This window comes from Prinia subflava, chromosome 4, assembly GCF_021018805.1.
Source record: "Prinia subflava isolate CZ2003 ecotype Zambia chromosome 4, Cam_Psub_1.2, whole genome shotgun sequence".
In the NCBI taxonomy this organism is placed as follows: Eukaryota; Metazoa; Chordata; class Aves; order Passeriformes; family Cisticolidae; genus Prinia; species Prinia subflava.
The window spans coordinates 67,375,452-67,396,115 of record NC_086250.1 but is presented as its reverse complement, the minus strand read 5'-3'; the positions used below and the strand labels follow the sequence as shown (position 1 = coordinate 67,396,115).

The following is a 20,664-nucleotide window of genomic DNA, read 5'->3' as shown; positions in this document are numbered from 1 at the left end:
CGCTTGGAAGGGACCTTTCAAAGCAGAGCTTCCTGCATCTTTCATCCCAGCCGTCCCCTGAAATATTACTCAGTGGCTGGCCAGGAAAGCGGGACGGCGGCTCCCAGGCAGGGCATGCTCCCAGCCCCCCTGGGCCCGTGCCAGGCCCAGACTGTAGCTGCCTGTCCTCCCAACTGCTCTGCTGCTCCTAGTCCTTAGTAACTGCACGTGCTCCCACAGCGCTCACGGCTGGCAGCTGCTGCTGCAGCACACAGCGGCGGGTGTGAAAGCGCCTGCTCCAGCCCTCATGCAAGAGAGATGAGCGAGCCCTGGCACAGGAGACACATGCTGTGATGGTCAGCAGTAGTGTCCCATCCTCCCCACAGCTTTGTGGTGTGGTGTGATGTGCTCAGAAACCCAGGACCAGCCCTGTCCTGTTCTTCCAGCAATGGCATTGCTGATCTCAACCACCCTTTGTTGTTAAATGAGGTAACACAAAACCACACTAGAATCGATGACGTTGTTTGTCTGCCCAAGATCCTCTCTCCTCTGGGGATAAGCAGCAGCATCTCAGTGACATCACAGACTCTGACATGCAGGGAAATGGCCAGGTGCCCAGACTCTGGCCCCACTGGATTTTCAGAGGATGGTAGCTCAGCTCCTACCATCATGGCACCTACTGATGGACCAACTCTTAATGCAAGGGTGCTTCAAATATCTGTCTCTGTCTGGTGAGACTGGTGATTTCAACACCAAATTCTACAGCATGGAAAAATGTTATTTCCCAGTCTACACAGCTGCACAGCCAAGCTGCTGTATAGCAATTGTCAGGCTTTTAATGCAGGGTGGCTGCACTTCAAGAATAAGTAAACTAACACTTAACTAGCATGTAAATATGTCTGCAATCCTTCTGTGAGTACCAGATATTATGGCTAATACCTCCGACAACTCAACAGATGTGACACTACAAATGATTGTGTTTGTCCCTACCAATAACTCTGTTAAGAGATAAAAAATACTCCGAGAAATATCTGGGATGAGTACAAGTCCCTATCTGGCATAAGAAGTGTAACTTATGGGCCTTATTGGCTTAGCTGCTCCCTTGGACCTCGAGGTTTTATGAATATGAAATTGAGGGGAAAATTGTAAGATTCTAATGCATTTGTTTTTTAACATACACCATTCAAAACTTTAGATAGCAGAGTCCTGTGTGCAATTACCCAGCTGTACATGGCAAGTCAGGAATTGAAAAGTACTTCTGTGCCACAAATAAACAAAAACACATATGGGAGACTGATAAAAATTTTAATGCTTTTTACCTGTTTGTAGTAGAGAAATGTCCGGCTTCTCATCACAGTCAGTTGCCTCTGCTGATTACAAATATAAACAAGAAATCTCATTACTGGTACTGAATACAGGAAAGCGATTAAAAAGCTACAGACTGTGAAGTGATTTTGCATTTTCTATCTACTTTCCTCAGCTGCAATTTGCAAGTGCTCAGTTAAAACTCACTGCTTAGAGGAAAAGTTCATATAATAAAAATGCAAACTCGGAAGAGGGAGTTGGGTATTAAGAAGCAATTGTGTCAGCAATGGGATGGAGTAACACTTGCTCTTTTTAAAGTTTCAGGATATCTGTATGATAAAAGGAGTAACTGTCATTTGATGAAGTCAAGAGGAAAGTCCCCAGCAGTGCTTAGAGGAAGAGCCTTCAGGCTGGAACTCCACCCTCTGACAGTCATCTGATGCCTGCAGGGAAAGGAACACACCCATTTCTGCACCCAAACTTCCCATGACCACAGGCAAGCTCATTTTGCAGGGCACAGATTTACTAGGGCAAAGCGTCTTCAAAGATGCAGGTGGGTGCCCAGTGTAATTAAAAATGCACATGATCACACTGGCAATTAAGGTGTATATACACACGTGCTTTCAACCCACAGCTTATGCAAGAGCATTTCACTTAATTTGGTCCATGGTGAAGGGAGGCTAAAAGCCTAATTTGTTCATTTTGTGTTTGCCAGGGGCCAAGGGAATGCACAGACATAGCTCATCTCACCCAGCAGATGTGCAGGGACTTGTCAGGCTGTAGTACCCAGGACATGCATGTGAACCTGAGCAAGTCAAAGGTGTGGAACAGGAAATCCATGCCTAACCTACACAAGCCCTACTCAAAATCCTATTACCTTTGTCTTTTGGCACTGCAGCATGATATTTAATGCCTTTGAGGCACAATGAGATCTTTGAAGGCACTTCAGCAAATGAGGTGTGGTCATAAGGACAAGCCCATTATCACTGAATCACAGAAAAATTTGGGCTGGAAAGGATCTGAAAGGTCACCCAGTCCAACCCTACTGAAACCACCAGAGAGCTTCAGCTAGATCAGGTTGCTCAGAGCCCTGACCTTGAATAATTCCAGTGATGGGGCATCCAGCATCTCTCTGAGCAGCCTGTGCCAGTGTTTCAGCACTAAAAATTCCTCCTTATATCTAATCTAAATCTACCATGTTGTAGTTTAAAATGATCACCCCATGTTCTTCTACATTGTACAAGGTCAGTGTGGTGGATAAATATCTGCTCACATCCATTCACTGCACAATATCCACAGGGATCAGAACCAAGGCTGCAGAAGTACTAAGCAACTCAGTTCACCTCCCACTTGAGACTAAGCTAACTGTCCTGATCATCTTATCACAGCTCTGCACATGAAGATGATGAGCTGTTACCTTCATGATGATAATGTCTAATCCAGCTCCTAATCTACATTAGTTTTCTAGTGTAATCCATCAGCCCTAGTCTCTCCATCCCTGGACCAAGAGACTGCTGTCTCTTCCACATGCCTGGATGTCAGGTTAAGCTTTTAGCTATATGCTCTCAGTTCTGCAAAATTAACTGAACCAAAAAAAACGTAAACAAACTAAAACCCTAGTATCAGGCAGCCTTCCTCCCACAAAAGGTTTAAATGCAGAGCTCTGATAAATTCATGGCACAGAATTGCAAGTGACTCAGTGCCTGGAATTGATACCTTTTTCTGCTTTCTGTGAGAAGGTGGCACATTGAGCAGAAACAAATTCAGTGCCCATTACAGCTCACTGTAAAAACCTTGAATTTTGGAAGGGACAGGTGGCCCACTAAGTGGGAAGGGATCACCTAGGCTGGACTGAATCTGAACTAGACTCTCAGTGATGGAAGGACTGATGTGCAAGGGAGGAAACAGCACAGTGCCATGAGAAGCCGAGACTCAGCCAATGGGATATACATGGCTTAAAAAATCCTGAGTGTCAGAGGCAAACTTCTAGCAATCCTGTGAAGAACCACCTGCACCAGGTGATTCTGTGGCACAGCAGCTCAGCACACAAGGGACAAAGCTGCATCTGGCCCCTGGGGTCCCAAGGGACCCAAGCAAGGAAAATGGGTGAAGCTGGATCGGAGTGCGGGCAATGAACTGGAGAACCTTCCCTGTATGAATATCAGGGGTGGTGCCAACAGGCTGCCCACTGCAGTGACAGCTTTTCTAGAAATCTCTGCAGCAATTCCTGAGGTAGCTCCAGAGCTGTGGTCACCTTTCTGCCTAACTGCTCTTCTTACACCAGAGGAAGGCAATAATATAGAAAGAAACAAATGAAAACAAGGAACTTTCAGAAGGTAAGGACTTGAGTCTCCAGAAGTCTGCAGAACCAGAAGCTACCTGGCCATTTTAATCTGGCAGAAAACTGATAGATGAGGTTCAGCTCTCCACCAATTGTTCCAGCCTCATTCCTCATGGTAGCACAAATGTTTATATAGTCACCAAGATCAGATTCAGTTAAAAACTGACAACATGGCCACAGGAATGCCAGTGCCAGTGCCAGAAAGGGAGTGGGAGTGCAGCAGATGCCCAGAGAGCTACTCACTCTTGGCAGCTGCCAGGATTTGTTTTATGAAACTGGATGTGTAACTGCAGCTCCAGGTGAAGTACAACACAGGGGAATGGCAAACATCTCGACCTCCTAACATGGATATAAACCATCAGTCTCTTACATGTCATTCCAAGAAGGAAGGAAGGTTTGCTTTCGACAACCACACCCACAGACTGCCAGCCAAACCTCACTGTCTTGAGCCAGACTGCAAGACAAGGCAGGCAGGAGAGAGCCTGCTGTGGGAACTCTGAGCCTCTTCTCTGTCCTCTGCTTAGATAGAGTGCAGCAGCTCTTGCAAAGTACTGCTGGTAGTCATTTCCTTAGATTGCCCCCAAATTTTGTAGCTTCTGAGGTACATGTCTGTCTGTTAAGTGTGCACTTGCTGCTTTCCTCCTTGGACAGAAGTACACATGTGCTCAGGGCTGGGAAGCTGAATAGAGCAGTTACTATTTTAATATTACTGGTTTTTATCTAAAATACTGACCACAAACACACTGTACCACATGCTGGACTTCATCCTACATCCTTCCTGGCCCTGTGTGTATTGCTAAGCAAAAATCAACCCAGTCTCTTGCAGCATGAAGATACTGTGTCAAAAACACAAACCAGGGAATTCAGAAGGCTGAATAAAAACAGAGAAAAAAAAAAACAAACCAAAAAACCCCTCATGCAAAACAATGGAAGCAGCAGTTTGAACAAGGACATGGGAGAAAAAAAACATATTTCCAGGAAAAAAATAACCATTTTTTTTCCTTCTTCCCCATTATTTTACACTGCAACAAAGTAATGTTAATTTGAAACAACAGTTCAAGGATGAAGCATCATTGCATGCAATTTATTTAAATGAATCTTGCCTGAACATTTCCAGCATGTTTTCCAAAATTGCTATATTTTCTTTTAAGGAGCCAGGCAATCTAAAGGTTTCCAGGTTACTCACAAAGCAATCACTTGGCATGAACAGCTCCTAGCCCATGTACTGTGGCAGGGTTAGAACAGAATCATAGGCTATCCTGAGAGGGAAGGGAGCCATAAGGATCATCCATATCCAACTCCTGGCCCTGCATGGGACAGCCCAGGAATGCCACCATGTAATTTACATGTTATTTTTATTACATATTACTCCCACAGCATCAGCTTTCCCATGAGCAGCCGCTATGGAATAATGGCTCATGGGCTCTTGAAAACATAAAAAGGGAGGAAGAACTTACTGTGGGAGATGTGTGAACCCTGACCTGCTGCTTATTAATGGATGGAAAGTTTAGTAATCAAAAGGCTCGAATGCAGTGCCTGCACAGAGGTGAGAGAACAGCCAGTCAGCTCCCTCTGATTTTACCCGTTTTAAGATCTCTGTGATAAAGGCTGACACTCTCCCTCTGTGCTGCCACTGGCAAGGCCACCAGACACCTGCTCGTGTTCCCTTTTGCAGGGTGCAGAGACCACGCTGGGGCAAGCCCAGCACCATAAATTACGAGGCAATTTGCATTGTAATTCATGCTGCTTCAAGAGAGGAAACCTATGTGCATGGATTTCCTTTGACTTTTTCCCTTCCAGGGCAACTTTGCATCCCATCCTATCCACCACAACGGTTCAGCTTCTCTTCTGGGAGAAGACAGACCTGGCATGATGAAGCTGTGCTCCAATATGCTCTGCTGTTGGCATGACATGGGACCAGTAGTCAAGGCTGAAGAATATTATCATACTCTTTAATTTTAATTATAACATCTGTTTGTAACATTAACCTCACAGTCTCTTCTCCCCTTTGTGACAGCTAACTTGTGAAATTTTGAAAAGACTGAACAAGGCCAATAAAAATTTAATGGTAGCGGCAGCTTTATTCTCAGATCTAACAAATAAAAAAACTCAAGTCTCAGATCTCAGGCAATAATCTAAAAGAACTAAGAAAAAGCTGAAGCAAAATAAATAAATTAAAAAAATAGAATATTCCCAGCTATGAAAAATATTGTCATTGATTCAGAACGTAAATGAATTTTTATTTGGCTTAGGATAACAACCTTTCAAAATCTACACAGGGGAACTATTTTCTAGAAAGCAGAATTTTTAAGTGGTTTTTTTGATTAGCTTTTGAAATAAGGAGCTTTTTCAGTCCCTATTTCTAGGACATGAGCCAAACATGGTAAATAAGGTTGAAGCTGGGCAGCATCTATGATCTAGTGATCATAATTTCATTTAATTTGGAAACAGTCATGGGAGTACACCCTATAGAAAGGGCTACAAAAAGCAGATCCACCCAAATCGTTTGACAGAATTCTCTGAAATTATTGCTGTAATTGAAAGATAGAGCAGGATTTACATTTTCAGACTGAAATAATGTTTCACTGGATAAAGTGGAGAGGGCTGCTCATGAATGCAGTGTCTTACTGTCTGGTTTGAAATGAAAAACTCATCAGAGGATGTACTGGATGGCTTGGGGGAAGGCAAGCAAGATGAAAAGCCTGTCTCTCCTCTCTTAAACATTTTTGCTGTTAAAATTTAGCCCAACACAGTGCTGACTAAAAAGCTGTCTTGTGACCTGTGAAGTAAATGGATCATCTTAACCTTTCTCCATATAATGCCTGTGCATTACAACAAACCAGGAACAGATGTAGATAAATAATGGGATCAAGCATCAGGGAGACACACTGGTTCAGAAAGTCCTGGGTGAAGTTAGATTAATGCTGGCTCAGATTTGTTCTTTGGGCACCTTAGTCTATCCCCACAACATGGGCTGGCACATTCCAGTGAGCAAGTGGAGACAAAACTCAAAGAGAATGACCTGGGAGTATGGACATAGGACACTTGCTCAGCTTCTGCTCCATTTGCCACAGGCAGACTGGAAGAGCTCAAGAACTCAGCCAGAAGAGTGATGAATCCCACATCTCAGTGACTGCAAGTCCCATAGTTTTAAAATACTTAAAAGCCAAGGTTTACAACATGAAGTCCTGGAAGAGCTTCTCCTTCCATGTTTGCCCTCCCCTCCTGTTTTGGTCTCTGTAAATTGCACCCAATTTTGATATGGTTTCACAATAGAGAAATTGTGCATAATTCCAACATCACCAGTTCTATTTCAGGATAAAGCTGCTGGGGGCTGAGAGATTATCCTACCAAACACCACAACATTGTTCCCTTGGTCCTACAGACCTCCCCAGGCATCTGCTAACAGCCAGTGCTGGACACAAAATACAGGAGTAGAGGGATCTCTTGCCTGGTCAGCTCTAGATTCCCTATATCAGAAGCTCACAGTTGTAGCATGAAAGTACCAACAAATCTTACTTCAACAACACGAGGATGTTACTGCAACCAGCTGTCTGCTCCTGCCTCTCTGCTCCCATCTACTGTTTTGCTGTCACAAAGGCCTGGGAAACCTCTTTGCTTCAGTGCAAGGTCAGGTTGGGTTGGCTACAGCCACCAGAGGAGATGGCAGTGGCTGGAAAGGTGCAAGTGGCCACAATGCTGTGTTCAGTCACTCCTGACACACTGAAAGCAGCATGTCTGCCTGTGGCAACATTAGAGAGAAACTGGGGCACTTCAGGGATTGGCCAGTAAACAGCACAAAAAAAGAGCTTTTCTACCAATCTAGGTCTTGTGCAGGTTTTTTTTTTTCAACAAATAAACTTGAGGGGTTGCTAGGTATGCTGCTGCTCACTATGCACCCACATACAGGTGAACAAGTTACCTTCCCTCTGCAGCACAGACAGGGGAGCCTATCTAATGCTGACACACTACTCAGCTTCACTTATTTTCCTTCACAGTCTTGCTAGCTTACATACAATATCCTCTGCTTAGATTCTCTCATCCTGAGCAAGGACCAGAGATAGAGGTGGCCCTATTTGAAAAGCAAAAGCTGAATGTCATTGTCATTTTAATTAATATCCTGCAGAGGCAAGAAGAAAAGCAAATAAAAAAGGATGAAAGAAAATAAAAATCAAAACAAAATTAGGTCAATCCTCTTTCCTGAGGGATCTCCTGCACACAACCCAAGGACCCTCTACTCCCCACATCCTGCACTGCACCCTTCACCTGACTGGAGCCTGACATCCCACTTCCACACTCCTCTTCTGGGGAGGCCGAAAGGCAGCCTTGGAAGGGGCAGAAAGCAATCCTGTTGTACAACACCAGTAATCTGACACTGCCTTTAACAAGATTATCTTGTATCCCTCTGTCCTCCCTCCCCCAACACACAAGAAACCCTTTCTAAGGCCAGTGCTGGTTTGTTTCTCTACGTTGGGAAGCTTATGCTACTGAATAATCTGCACTTTTGTCCTCTCCCTGCGTTATTTCTGTCTCTGGATGTTTCTCATTTTCCTCCGTCTTATGCTTTTCCCTCCTGGCATTAATAACGTTGTTGAGAATGACTTCAGATGCCAGCCTAAGTGTTTGTTTCAGAGATGCAGCTTTGGACAGAAAAGGTTGGCTCTGAGAGGCAGGGAGATGGAGAGGACATTTCCTGCGGTCTCTCTCACCACCAGGGACCACGGGGTGAGCATCCCCTGCGGAGCCATCAGGTTTCCCATCCCATGGATGCTAACAGGCACTTAATTGTGGTGACAGGCAGAGGGGAAAGGCAGGCAGCTAAATACAGTAACAGCTAAATACAGTACAATACAGGACTGTGTTTAAGGAGGTGGTGCAAGTGAAGTGCCTCAGACAACGGTGTCAGATATGCCCAGGGAGAGAGACAGGCAAGAAATACAGCCCCGAGAGAACCTTAAGAAAACTGCAGGATGAGAAAGAGGTGAAGCGTCCTATGGAGAAAGCCTCCTGTAGGACTGGAGGGGTGACGATGGGAAGGAGACTAGTTGTGGTTTATAAGGTAACTGCATGTCTCTTAATCAGTAACATTGCTTTCCCAGGAATCCTACTGAGGATTTCTAGGCTGCATGTTCATGGCTGGAGCTGGGGGCTCAGGAGCCATGGGCAGTCAGGGTGAAAGCTCAGCATTGAGCTCGCTGCAGGCTGGTCCCATCATCCAGGTTATCCCAGCCCAAGCTGAGCAGCTCTGCTGCAAAACCCTGCCTAGATTACCTATCACTGCTGGCAAGCTGCCTCCCACATATTGCAGAGCCTTGCTGGCACAACCAGGGTTGGTGGCTGGGTTTTCTTTTGGGGTTTTTTTGCTGATTCTTTCACGAGGAATGTGAGAAGACTCATCTATTCTTCCAGACATATACAGTTTAGAGGGAAAGGTCACTTGGCTTATGTCTTAACAGTACAGTGAGTGGCTTGTCAGACTAAACAACACAATTAAAAAACTTCTACCTGCAACCCTGGATGGATCAGCTAATTTCTGGGAAGAAGAATTTGGATGCTAAAGAAAAGGAGACAACATTTGAGAAAGAGTCACACTTAACTTGTCTGTAGAGACAGCTCCTAAACTCGCTACCATTCCAAACCCACAGAAACCTGCTAAAGTGTTAGAGTGCTAATTTTCATAGAATGAACAAGTACAACTCTACAGTCAACAGGAAAAATACTTCTGTGGATACAAAGGCTCTAAGCTTTTAATCTTACACTCATATGTTGTTTCACATATTTTTATACATACCTGAACCTCTTTTTAATCGTCTTCTTGCAAGTTTAATTTGATCCTGAAGAATCTGCACCCAGTCCCTAGGACCAGGAAGTTTATCCACATGGTTAGCAGTGCAGTATTTTTCTGTAAAGACTGAAATAAAAAGATACCATCTTTTTGAAACGTGCCACCAAAAATGGAGAAAAGGAAATGGGAGAGGATTTTAATCAAAATACATGAAATTATTCAATTATCAAAAAGAATTTTAATGGCCAAATGAAAGATTGTGAGAATAAAGCTCAACTCAGCATTTCACAAATTTATCATTCAGAAGTGACTTGGCTGCATAAATATCACAAGAATGGCATCACTACTACATATAAAAGCCTATACCAGAGAAATGTTCTACACTTGATGTCTTCATGAATTTCACACCAAATGACCACAGAAAAATAACAGTGTACTTAGAACTGAGTCTCAGATGCGGCAGGCACTTGCAAATGCTGCCTTCCATATGGTACAGGTAGAGAGCTGAAGATCTGGTTGTTTGGTGGCCTTTTGGTCAGGTTCCTAAGGCTGTAGGGAAAGTGATGAAAGAGTAAAGTCCTACCACTGTGGAAATCTCCACAGTTTTTAGACTGCCAAACCAGATGGAATAGAATTTTTATACAGCTACTAAAGGAAAAAAAAAAAAAACACAACAAAAAACCAGCACCATTACTGAGAAAAAAGAAATATCCTGCAGGTCCAATTTTATGTTTTGTAAAAAAAGGTACAGAGAGGGTCAACATTACCTTTAAATCCATATTTACAGCAAACCTAACAGTGCTATACCAAAAATACAGAATTATAAATGGAGTGAAACTGATGCAATTGATTTTCATCATACAACTGAGGTGTGCAAAAAATAAACAAGTGCAGAAATAGAAATTGCTGTTAGTACTGCTATTGTAAACTTGGTCAGAGGTCTCAGAGCCCAGTGTCCAATTATGACTGGCAAACAAAGAGAGAAAGCTGGGCCCAGCTCAAGGGATTTGTAATCCTTGAGAATAAATATCACACAAATGGGATCGGGAAACGTGCAACAAAAAAAAGACCATTTCAGTATTTTATACACACACTCTTGAAGCAGCACTACCTGCTAAGTACAAGGGAATCAAAAGTAATCCCCCCTTCCAAACTCTTTCCATATTAACAGTTTCACAAAACCACGGCAAGGCAGGCATCAGCAACACCTTCCTGGGCAGTCTGATCTACAAAGACATCAGACCAACTCTTGAGGGCTGCCCACAGAACTCAATACATCCCCACACATTCACAGTGTTTGATTTGCAACGAACATCAGCTTTGTAAAGATAGAAATAAACTTTCCCTTCTGAATCCATATAGTACCTGACACAACAGGAACCTGATCAGTGACTTGTGACTTCTACTTACTCAAAACAGGAAACTGCCCAATGTGTGGGTTAGAGAAATAATATGGACAAAAAGGAATGGAATGCAATGGCAAGGAGGCAGGAGAATTGGGACCTGCCCTTTCTAGTCCACCCAGGCTGTATGGAATTAACAAACCTGTCATAGAAACATAGACTGGTTTGAATTTAGAGGGGACTTTAAAGATCATCTAGTCCAACTCCATTGCCATGAGTAGGGACATCTTGGACTTCATCAGATTGCTCAGTGCCCTGTCCAAGCTGATCTTAAACACTTTCAGGGATGGAGCACCCACAGCTTCTCTGGGCTAACTGTTCCAATGTCACATCACCATCAAAAAAGGCTTCCTAATGCCCAACTAAACTTACCCTCTTTCAGTTTAAAGCCTCTGTCCCCTTGTCCTGTCACTACGGGCTTTGGTAAAGTATCCATCCTCATCCACAAGCCTCCTTTATTTATTAAAAGGCCACAATAAGGTCTCCTTAGAGCTTTCTCTTCTTCAGGCTGAACCATCTCAACTCTCAGCCTGTCTTCATAGCAGAGGTGCTCCAGCCCTCTGACCATCCTGGTGGTCTCCTCTGGGTTTGCCCCACCAGGTCCATGTCTTTCCTGTGCTGGGGATCCCAGAGCTGGATGCAGCACTGTAGGTAGGCTCTTACCACAGTGGAGCAGAGGCACAGAATTACAGCCACAGTTCTTGTGATGCCACCTGGGACCAGCTGGCTTTCTGAGCTGTAACATTGCTGGATCATATCTAATTATTTTGTCTATCAGTATCCCCAAGTCCTTTTCTGCAGGGTTGCTCTCAATCCCTTCTTCCACCAGTCTACACTGATACTGGGGATTGCCCTGACCCAGATGGAGGACCATGAATTTGGTCTTGTTAAACATCTGGAGGTTCACAGGGACTGACTCCTGCAGCCTGCCAAGGTCCTGGATGGCATCCCTTCCCTCTTGTCACCAGCCACAGCACTCAGCCTGGTGTCATCTGCAAACTTGCTCAGGATGCCCTAGAAACCAGCGACTGTGTCATTGATGAAAAATATTAAATTGTACTGGTCTCGCTATGGATCCCTGAGGGACATATCACATTTATATCTGAACTCAGCTCATTGATTTCTACAGGGAAGGATTTCACTGGCTGAATTTCTAGTCAACAATACAAAGGAAAAAGAACTGCTTCTGACTAGTTTTATGTTTTCATCTTTTTTTTTTTTTTTCCCCAGTTCTGAGTGAAAGACTCACAAGAGAAGCTGATTGCCCAGGAGAAACACTGCAACTGATAAAACAAATGCCACTGAATACCCAAAGTCAAAAGAGAGAATTGCTCCCTGGCTAATCATTCTGTTGCAGAAGCATTAAATTACTTGTAAGGACAGTAGTGGAAATGTTTTCAGACAGGAAGAGTGATTTTCAAGCAAACAGTCCCTCCTTTAAATTCCCTGCCCATTTTTGTCATGAATGTAGCTTTTTGTATCTCTGTCATGGAAAAGGACTAAAAGTACCACTAAAGGATATCTGGGCACGTGGTAGAGGAATGTCCTAATGATAATAATGCAAACAACATGATGTTGTTCTTGCAGAGATTTCATACTGGCTCAGTTAGTTCTTGGAATAAATGAAACCACAGTGTGTGATAGCCCAGCTCCTTGAAGGGAAGAAGGGTGCTATTGGAGCCAGACTGAGTGAAGATCCACAGGACATCAGCCCTTGGCATCTTACTCCATCACAGCTTTTAGGGATAGGCTCCCCTATAAGGGATCAGGCACTAGCATGTGGGCAATACTGTAAATGACAATAAAGATCACTGTTATGGCTGTGGTACCTAGTAGTACCATCACAGATTAAATTTTTCTGTTGGAACTACAAGTCTCTCCTTTATTCTGTTAAACTCAAGGGAAGAGGTTAAGCCAACCCTCAGAATTTGCTCCACTATTACAATCTTAGCTACTGAGAAACATTGCTCTCTGCAGTAGGTACCAGCTGCTATTTTAATAATGCTGTTGCATTTACTTTTAAACATTTATTTTATCAAGTGCTGTTCAAATTAGAGTGGGTTTTTTTGAAGTCATTTTGAACTCCTCTTTCTTTTAACTTATTAAAGCTTTTAAGGAACAATGAGATACAGACAGAATTCAGACTCAGATTTTTTTGCAGATTACTGAGAATAGAAGGTACAAAACAGTGTTTGTGATTTAAACCTAAATACAAGTGTAACTGTAAGAAAGTCTGTCAGCTGCTCTGTGAGATATATCAGGACTATGACAGAACATACTATAGGCAGAAAATACACTTTGTTACAGAATTGCACATTTGAGAGGTGCTCTGAAGGCCTCCACACCCAGACTGCTGCTCAAAGCATGGCCAACTAGAACATAATGCTCTGGCCTGTGACCAGTCACATTTTGAGTATTTTCAGGGATGGAGATCCTGCAGTCCCTCTGAGCCCCTACTGCACTGCTCAACTACCCTTATGTTGAAAATGCTTCTCCTTATCAAATTGCAATTTTCCACGTGTTCAGTGCCTCTTGTGCCTCTGAGAAGAGTCTGACTCTGCTTCTCCACATCATCCCATCAGGCAGTTGTGAACAGCAGTAAGGTTTCTCCTGAATCATCTTCTCTCCAGCTCTCTCAGCCTCCCCTCATTTGGTACTAAAGCAGGGAAGTGGTGAATTCATAAGTCTTGGTGGTCCCTCCACTCAGGACAGTTTGTCAATGCCTTTCTTTCATGGGGAGAGAGGCCCAAAAGTTGGCACAGAGGTGGTTGCAGAAGATTCTTCTGCCCCCTTTTGCTGCCAATGGACTCACAGAAGCTCTTCTTATTGCCCTGTGTCTCCTAAGTTAGCAATCTGTACCTGAGAACAAGTCACAGCCTCTAAAATAAGTTCCACTCTTAGAGCTTATTTTTGGCCTGTCTTTTAGTAATGTAGGCATTGTCCCTACAATATCAGATTCCAAAATAGAATCCAGTTCAGAATCCCTAGCCTAATACCAGCTCTTTATACGCTGTCATCACAGAGTTTGAAGGTATGTGTTCTTCTGGAAGCTAGACAGCAGTGACTGCTAGGAAAAATCACCCAGCAAAAGGTGCTCACACCAAGAAATTTGCTCCCCCAAGAGAAGGACCACTGTACTTATGAGCATCAAGCTCATCTCATGCCAATATTACCTTCTTCTATCTCTCCCTAACCCAGCCACCAACTACTGAAAAATTTACAGAGCAGACACAGTCAAATAGAGTGCAAGACTCAGAACTTTGATTGAAGGGTATCAGTTACACTGTCATTATGTTTTCAAGATTTCTTTGCATCTCTGATATCTGGGGAAAAAAAATAATTATCTTACATGAACACTGAGTTTCTAACCTTAGAGCCTGACTTCAGAAACCAGGATCACTGGCTTAAAATTAACACAAGCTGTCCCTGTAGAAGCTATTTTTAACAAGTGAATGAAAGGGAATAAAAATAAGTCTGCATATTTTAATAGACCTAACACACGTCAGAAATTCTAATCCCCTTACAGTCTCCTTAGCTGAGAATATGTTCTAATTACACACAGGAAAGAAAGCAGAAAACATACCTTTTATTGCACCCACAATATTTTGGTCTAGTCCTTTCCGGTTGTCATTGAGCCCTCTTTTCCTTTTGCCATTTGGTAAAGAGTTAGCCAAAGTCTTGTCATCAAAAAATGCACAGACCAGCTTCCTAAAGAGCAGACTTCCTGAGCGAGTGTAGTTTGATAGTATAGAGTCCAGCTGAGATTTCGGCATGAAGACGTCAAAGCCCTCTGCAAGTTGCACTTCTGGCTACCAAAAGAATACAAATGTTTTAATTAAACGAGCATTCAAAGGCATTATTTTACTTCAATCATGCATCTGGTGAGACTTTACAATCACTTCATCAAACCATGAATTTCTACCCAGCTATTCAGAACCACAGCAGCTTAATTCATTGAAATCAAACCCCGTCAGTGAATAAGCACCTTAAAAGGCAAATCAAACAATCACACTCCTTGTCTAATGCCTGTAAAAGTTAACAATTACTGACATCATTTCTAGGCATACAGCTAACAAAAAGAGATACCTTTCAGTGTTGGGTAATAACGACAAAGCACAGGATCATCCCAGAGCAGCTCCTAAGCGATGCTTTTTGGACATTTATCTAACCATTTAATGGACTTGTTTTGCTGCCAAATGCTGTGAAGAGTGTGCTGTGGGGCAGCCAGGCACTTCCAAGAAGCACAAATGCAGGGATGCTGGCCCATTCCACATGGCTTCCCAAGAGGGCTTCCAGTGAAGATATGGCCCATATGAGAATAAGCAGATGATGAGCTCCAGGTTGCCCCTGGAGCCAGCACTTGCTGAGCATCCATTTGTCCCTCCTTTTTGTAGTCCCAGAACACACATTTATAAGAGGATGATGTTAGACAGACAGCTTATTTCAGTACAAAAATCCTCAACAGTGAATCACAGGGATTTAAGTGACTGCCAGAAGGTGAAATGGAGGGGAATAAGAGAAAAGAAAATCATGCTGTATTTCATAAGAGTCTTCTCTCATGTACACTGAGGGCCAAAGTAGACAAAGGCCTTTGAGGAAGTCCCCTTACCAAGAGTCTTTTTGCTGCCCCTGTCTGTACATAACAGAAATTACATGAACAGCATTTGCAGAATTTTCTTCTGTGAGTACCATACAATGCTTATGATAAGACTTCTTCATGGAATAATTATATATCTAGAACGAAGACATGTTGCGAATAAACTAAAATATTGAAAATATTGTTTAGAAGTTAGCAAGGAGGTAAAAGAATAAGTGATCATGACACGAGGAAATAAACCAACATTACAGCCTTGCTGCTCAGAACTTGTCTGTTTTTCCTCTACATGAAATATATTCAACAATGATGATGCATTTTCAGAGAAGTTTACAGAGCAAGAGCAAATGCCATCTCCTGTCATATCACCTGTGAACATCTTGAGTCTAGACAGAAGAAAGGGCTGCCAGTCTCAGAACGATTTGGCTGGGTAATTCTTTTCTCATGGATTTCTAAAAATCAGTATGAAGAGTGTTGCAGAAGTAGAATATTTCCAAACCATGTACTGTCATGGGATATGGATGTGTACTGTGTGACAAAACTGAAGATTACAATGCTTTGGGAAGCCAGGATGAAGAATCTTAAAATATGCAGATAGCAACAACAACAAGAAGAACAAAATTCTAAGAATCATGTAGTTCCTCAGCTTGTTCTGGACAAAAATTTGTTTTTTTACCTCAAGAACTTTCAAATGCTGGATCCAACAAAACAGTCAGTTACTGACATTTGACAATATTGGAATGTAGGTGGGTTTTTAATAAGTTACTTCTAAACTTCTGGTGACAGAAAAGATTTTCAAGAGTAAATAAATGTGGGCTAAGCTCACAACTTGGGAAAAATTCTACTTCATGTAAATTAAAAACCAGAATGCAGCTGACACAATGATGAAGGACACCTGCCCTGTTCTGTTCCTTTGGTCTTGTGATAGCCATCTAAGATGACCTCAATGATACAGACATCCAGAACAATGAAATTATAGAACCATAGAAAAGCTTAGGTTGGAAAAAGCCCTAAAGATCAAGAACAGGCGTTAATCTATCACTAAACCATGTCCCCAAGTGCCACATTTACACATCTTTTAAATACCTCCAGGGATGGTGACAGCCACCAGTTCCCTGGGTGGCATGTTCCAGTGCTTGACAACCATTTTGGGGAAGAAATTTTTCCTAATATCCCAAGTAAAGCTTCCCTGGTGCAACTTGAGGCTATTTCCTCTTGTGATATCACTTTTTAGTTGGGAGAAGAGACTGACCCCCCCTGCTACACCCTCCTGTCAGGGAGTTGCAGAGAGTGATAAGGTCCCCCCTGAGTGTCCCTTTCTCCAGGATAAACACCCCAGCTCCACTGCCCTTCTCTGGACATGCTCCAGACCCTCAGTGTCTCTGTTGTGAGGAGCCCAAAACTGGTGCCAGGATGTGAGGTGAGGCCTCACCAGTGCTGAGTACAGAGGGACAGTCACTGCCTTGGTCCTGGCTGGCCACACTATTGCTGGTACCCTCACCAAAGCCAGTTGTTCCTGTGCTACCTTTTCTGACACCTCCTACTAAAACCCAAAAAGCCAGAAGGATCACGAGGCCCTGCTGTTATCTTCTGTATTTGTACTGACAAATCAAGTGAGCTTCTTCTCTTCTCAGGGTGGTTTCCCTCTTCCCTGGTCTTACCTTAGGACACATGGCATTACACTTTGGCAGGTGCACCAACCACCCTACAATACAGCTGTAAAATACATTTCAAACCTTATCATTGTACCAGTATGGAGGAGTCAGAATTATTTTAGTTTTGATTGTTTTATTCTTAGTATAGGGATCAATTTGTTTATCAGTGAAACAGTTTGAAGGCAAAACAACTGTGATTTATGCTTGCTTCCCCTTAGTAGTTAGCTATTCTTCAATCAGAGACAATCAGTAACCATTTGAACTTCATGATCACTTTGAATGTGATTTCTTGAAGAAAAAGCACTTTATTAATAGATAATGATCATGGCAAAAGGAACTGGAGGGTAAACTATTTGTGAACAACAAAATAAAGAACAACAAAATAAAGAAGACCTAAATGCTAAAGGCTTTTGCTGTGCTAAAATTAACAGGCAGTGAATTCGATTTAATCCTAGATATTTTAGTAGGTTGTAATATGTAGATTTAAAATGATTAGGTTATAAATGAAATGTTACAACTGTAAAACAAACACAAGTTCAACTAAGAGTTGTAATCAGGTCATTACATTTAAAAAGCTGATTCTCTGATCCATGGGCCAGATTAAGGGTTTGTCTCACAGAGACATTTTCCACTTCTGTAAGTAGCAGTATTTCATCTCAAAAGGTCTGAACTAATTGCACTGGTTTTGGCAGCCCCGATTTTATACCCATTAAACTTGGATTCTTCTTAAAGTTCAATAAATGTTGGCAAAATAGCAGTGGCAGCAGTGGTGACGTATGGCACAGCACACATTACAGACAACCTGTGGAATAGTCTCAAGGGAACATTCATTTTATGGTGCTTTGTAAAATGTCTTTCAAGTTTTTTCAGGCACACAGACATGCTGGTTGTGACCACACCAGAGATGCTTATAAAAAAGTAGAAAAAGATAATGCTGCCATTCATTGTCAAAGAAGTGACTTTTTAAAACCTTCTCAAAATATTTAAGGTCACATTTTACTTTTGCATGAAATATACCTGTTTTCAGAACTCAAATGTTTTCTTTCCAAAGACAAAACAAAATCTATTTGTTTGTCTCATGGTTCTGGTTCTGTAAATTTAGTCAAACAACTGTTGTGGCAAGCAGAGGCTCAAGCACGGGAGGACAGATGAAGACCTGATTTATGAGCCACATGTTTTCTCTTCTTTTTTTCCTTAGGTCAGACTGGCAACTACAAAGAATCGTGTCCAGCAATGGAACACATTCATAAAGCCAAATTAAATTCCACTGCAAGCACAAAAGTGTTTTCAAAACCGTGTTTCAAGCTGACAAGAGTGCCACAAGCAAAGAAAAATTATAAGCACAAATTGCATGCTGGAGATAAATTACCAGTCCTCCCCAAACCTTTACCTCAAACATTATTAAGCTCAGTGCTACAAAAAGAAACCCTCTGAAAAAAAGCATCAAACTAGTTATTCTGTATCACTACACTGACTCTGTGGCATGAGACTGCAACCTAATTAGTGGTGTGGCTTGCATCTCTGTAACTGAATTATCCTGACTGCTCTTTTTTATTATTAGTTCCCTCTTCCAGAAGGATAGAATATTATCTGCTGCATTGTTTTCATTTACGCTTATTGATACTGAATTTAATTATGTTTTTCTAGCTCATAGTACTTAGGAAATTGGAAAGAGCCTGCTCAAAATTAAAAATATATTAGAGGAATTAATGAACAGTTTACTCGTCAGTGAACTGGTTTGGATGACATCAATTTGGTCATTAAACAAAGCCAATCATCCACCAGATACATGGAATTTCTATCAGGGTGTACATGAATCAAGAAAACATGCTTACTGCAATTCTCTATGGGAAAAGTGCACATTCTTAGAGTGGCAATTTTTGGCCTTTTTACTCACACAGCCAACATCAACAGTGCTGAGGCCCTGCTCCAGCACACACAACAATCAAGACCAAATGACCCAATTCAGCAATGACTGAATATGAATTTTCTAGAGATGAGGAGCTCCCCAAAGTCAGTGGGACCAGAAAAGCAGGAAAGCACATAAATACTCCTTGGCAGGATAAAGACACACGTGTAGACTGCATGGGCTCATCAGCAATGATGGGGCTGTGAATGCTTTACACACCTTGCACTTTTCACAGCTCCTCATCTCAGCCGTGCCTCTTGGCACTGGGAGAGGTGAAGAACAAATTTCCACTGAAAGCTCAAAAAACAGGAGCCTTGAACTCAAGGGAAAACTTTATGCTTGTGAAACCTGAAAAAACACCCCAAACCCCATAATGAGCACTCCACACATCTAATCCTAACATCTCCCTTCACTCCTACCCAAGGAGTGGAATCCTTTGTTTATTCTAACGAAGAGTGGAAAGATGCATCAATGTGACCTGAGTACTGAGTCAGTATTTCAAAATCTTGTAGTCCTGCATATTAAAATTTTAACTTACATCTGATGAAGTTGATTCAAGGATAATTCCAAACCCTGAAACAGGGGTCTCTGGCTTCAGGGGGGGTTCAATTTCTTGCAGACTCGATTGTTCTGCGTTTTCTGTCAGCCTCTTCTCGTTCTCTGGAGAGCTGGGTTTCTTATTTATGGTAACTGCTTCAACAGGTTTGAGGGGCAGTTTTCTCTTTTTATTTCTCTTTCTTGATATTGCTGACTTCTGTGCACAAATCAGAGGAACAGGAGGCTGCTGTCTGTTTTGAGTCCCAACTGAATGGAAGAAATTAATGCATTAATTTTATAGACAAAAGCCCATGAATAACCACACAGATGCCCCATTAAAATACTGACTCACTGAACTTATTTTCTAGATAAGTGATGTGATGTGATGTGATTTTCAGGGCTGCTGGTGCATGGGAAACAAATAAGGTTTATCACCTTTGCATAATTTTCCAATCTGTACAATGGGAATAATGACAGTGAGGCTTTGCAAGCCATACTGATGAATAGTATTTTAAGAAAATTAGGAATACACAGTTCTTTTTCCTAGTGACCACTGGATGGTTGGTGACACGAAGCACTGAAGTGACGATTGTGTGCCCTCTGAATGACTGAGAATCTCACTGTCTTTGAGGATCTCTTTGTGATAAAGTGAGATAATACAAGTGCTAATGCAATTACAGTTATTTTTATGACTGTGGTCTCCAAGTTAATTAGCTCAGCAAGAACATTTCAAGTACCATTATGTCAAGAATGAGTGAAAACACTATTCAATAGTTTCGTTTCTAGGGAAAAAAGTAACCCAAAGTTGCATCAGTTTGTTTTGTTCATACACAAAAACTGACATGTATTACCTTTGAAATATAAGAAACCACATTTAACATATATTTTGCATTTTCCAGTATCCACAATCATTTGTATAAATTAAAGCACCAATCCTGCACCTGTACCAATAGGAACAAGCCCTCCAGAAGAATGCTATCAAGATACAATTATATGTGTGGATAAAGCACTAAGATCAAGGTCAAAACAAAGAAAGAAAAAGCTGGAAGTGCTATACATGCAGATCAAACTCATTCAAGATATGAGCGAGCTACAAAAAGTCTTCAAAGCTTTGGGAAAAAACCAAACCTCAGACTATTGTTTATTAAAATATTTC

At 42.1% G+C, this 20,664-nt stretch overlaps 1 protein-coding gene across 1 annotated transcript in view; it reads right to left on the bottom strand.

Moving 5' to 3' along the window:
• Window positions 1-20,664, bottom strand: part of BEND7 (BEN domain containing 7) — a 49,735-nt gene that overhangs the window by 5,242 nt on the left and 23,829 nt on the right. The window contains exons 5-8 of the mRNA XM_063397028.1: window positions 19,510-19,775; window positions 14,397-14,622; window positions 9,417-9,536; window positions 1,299-1,349 (exon numbers count right to left, since the gene is read on the bottom strand). Coding sequence (XP_063253098.1) covers window positions 1,299-1,349; window positions 9,417-9,536; window positions 14,397-14,622; window positions 19,510-19,775 — 663 coding nt within the window. The remainder of the gene's footprint in view (window positions 1-1,298; window positions 1,350-9,416; window positions 9,537-14,396; window positions 14,623-19,509; window positions 19,776-20,664) is intronic.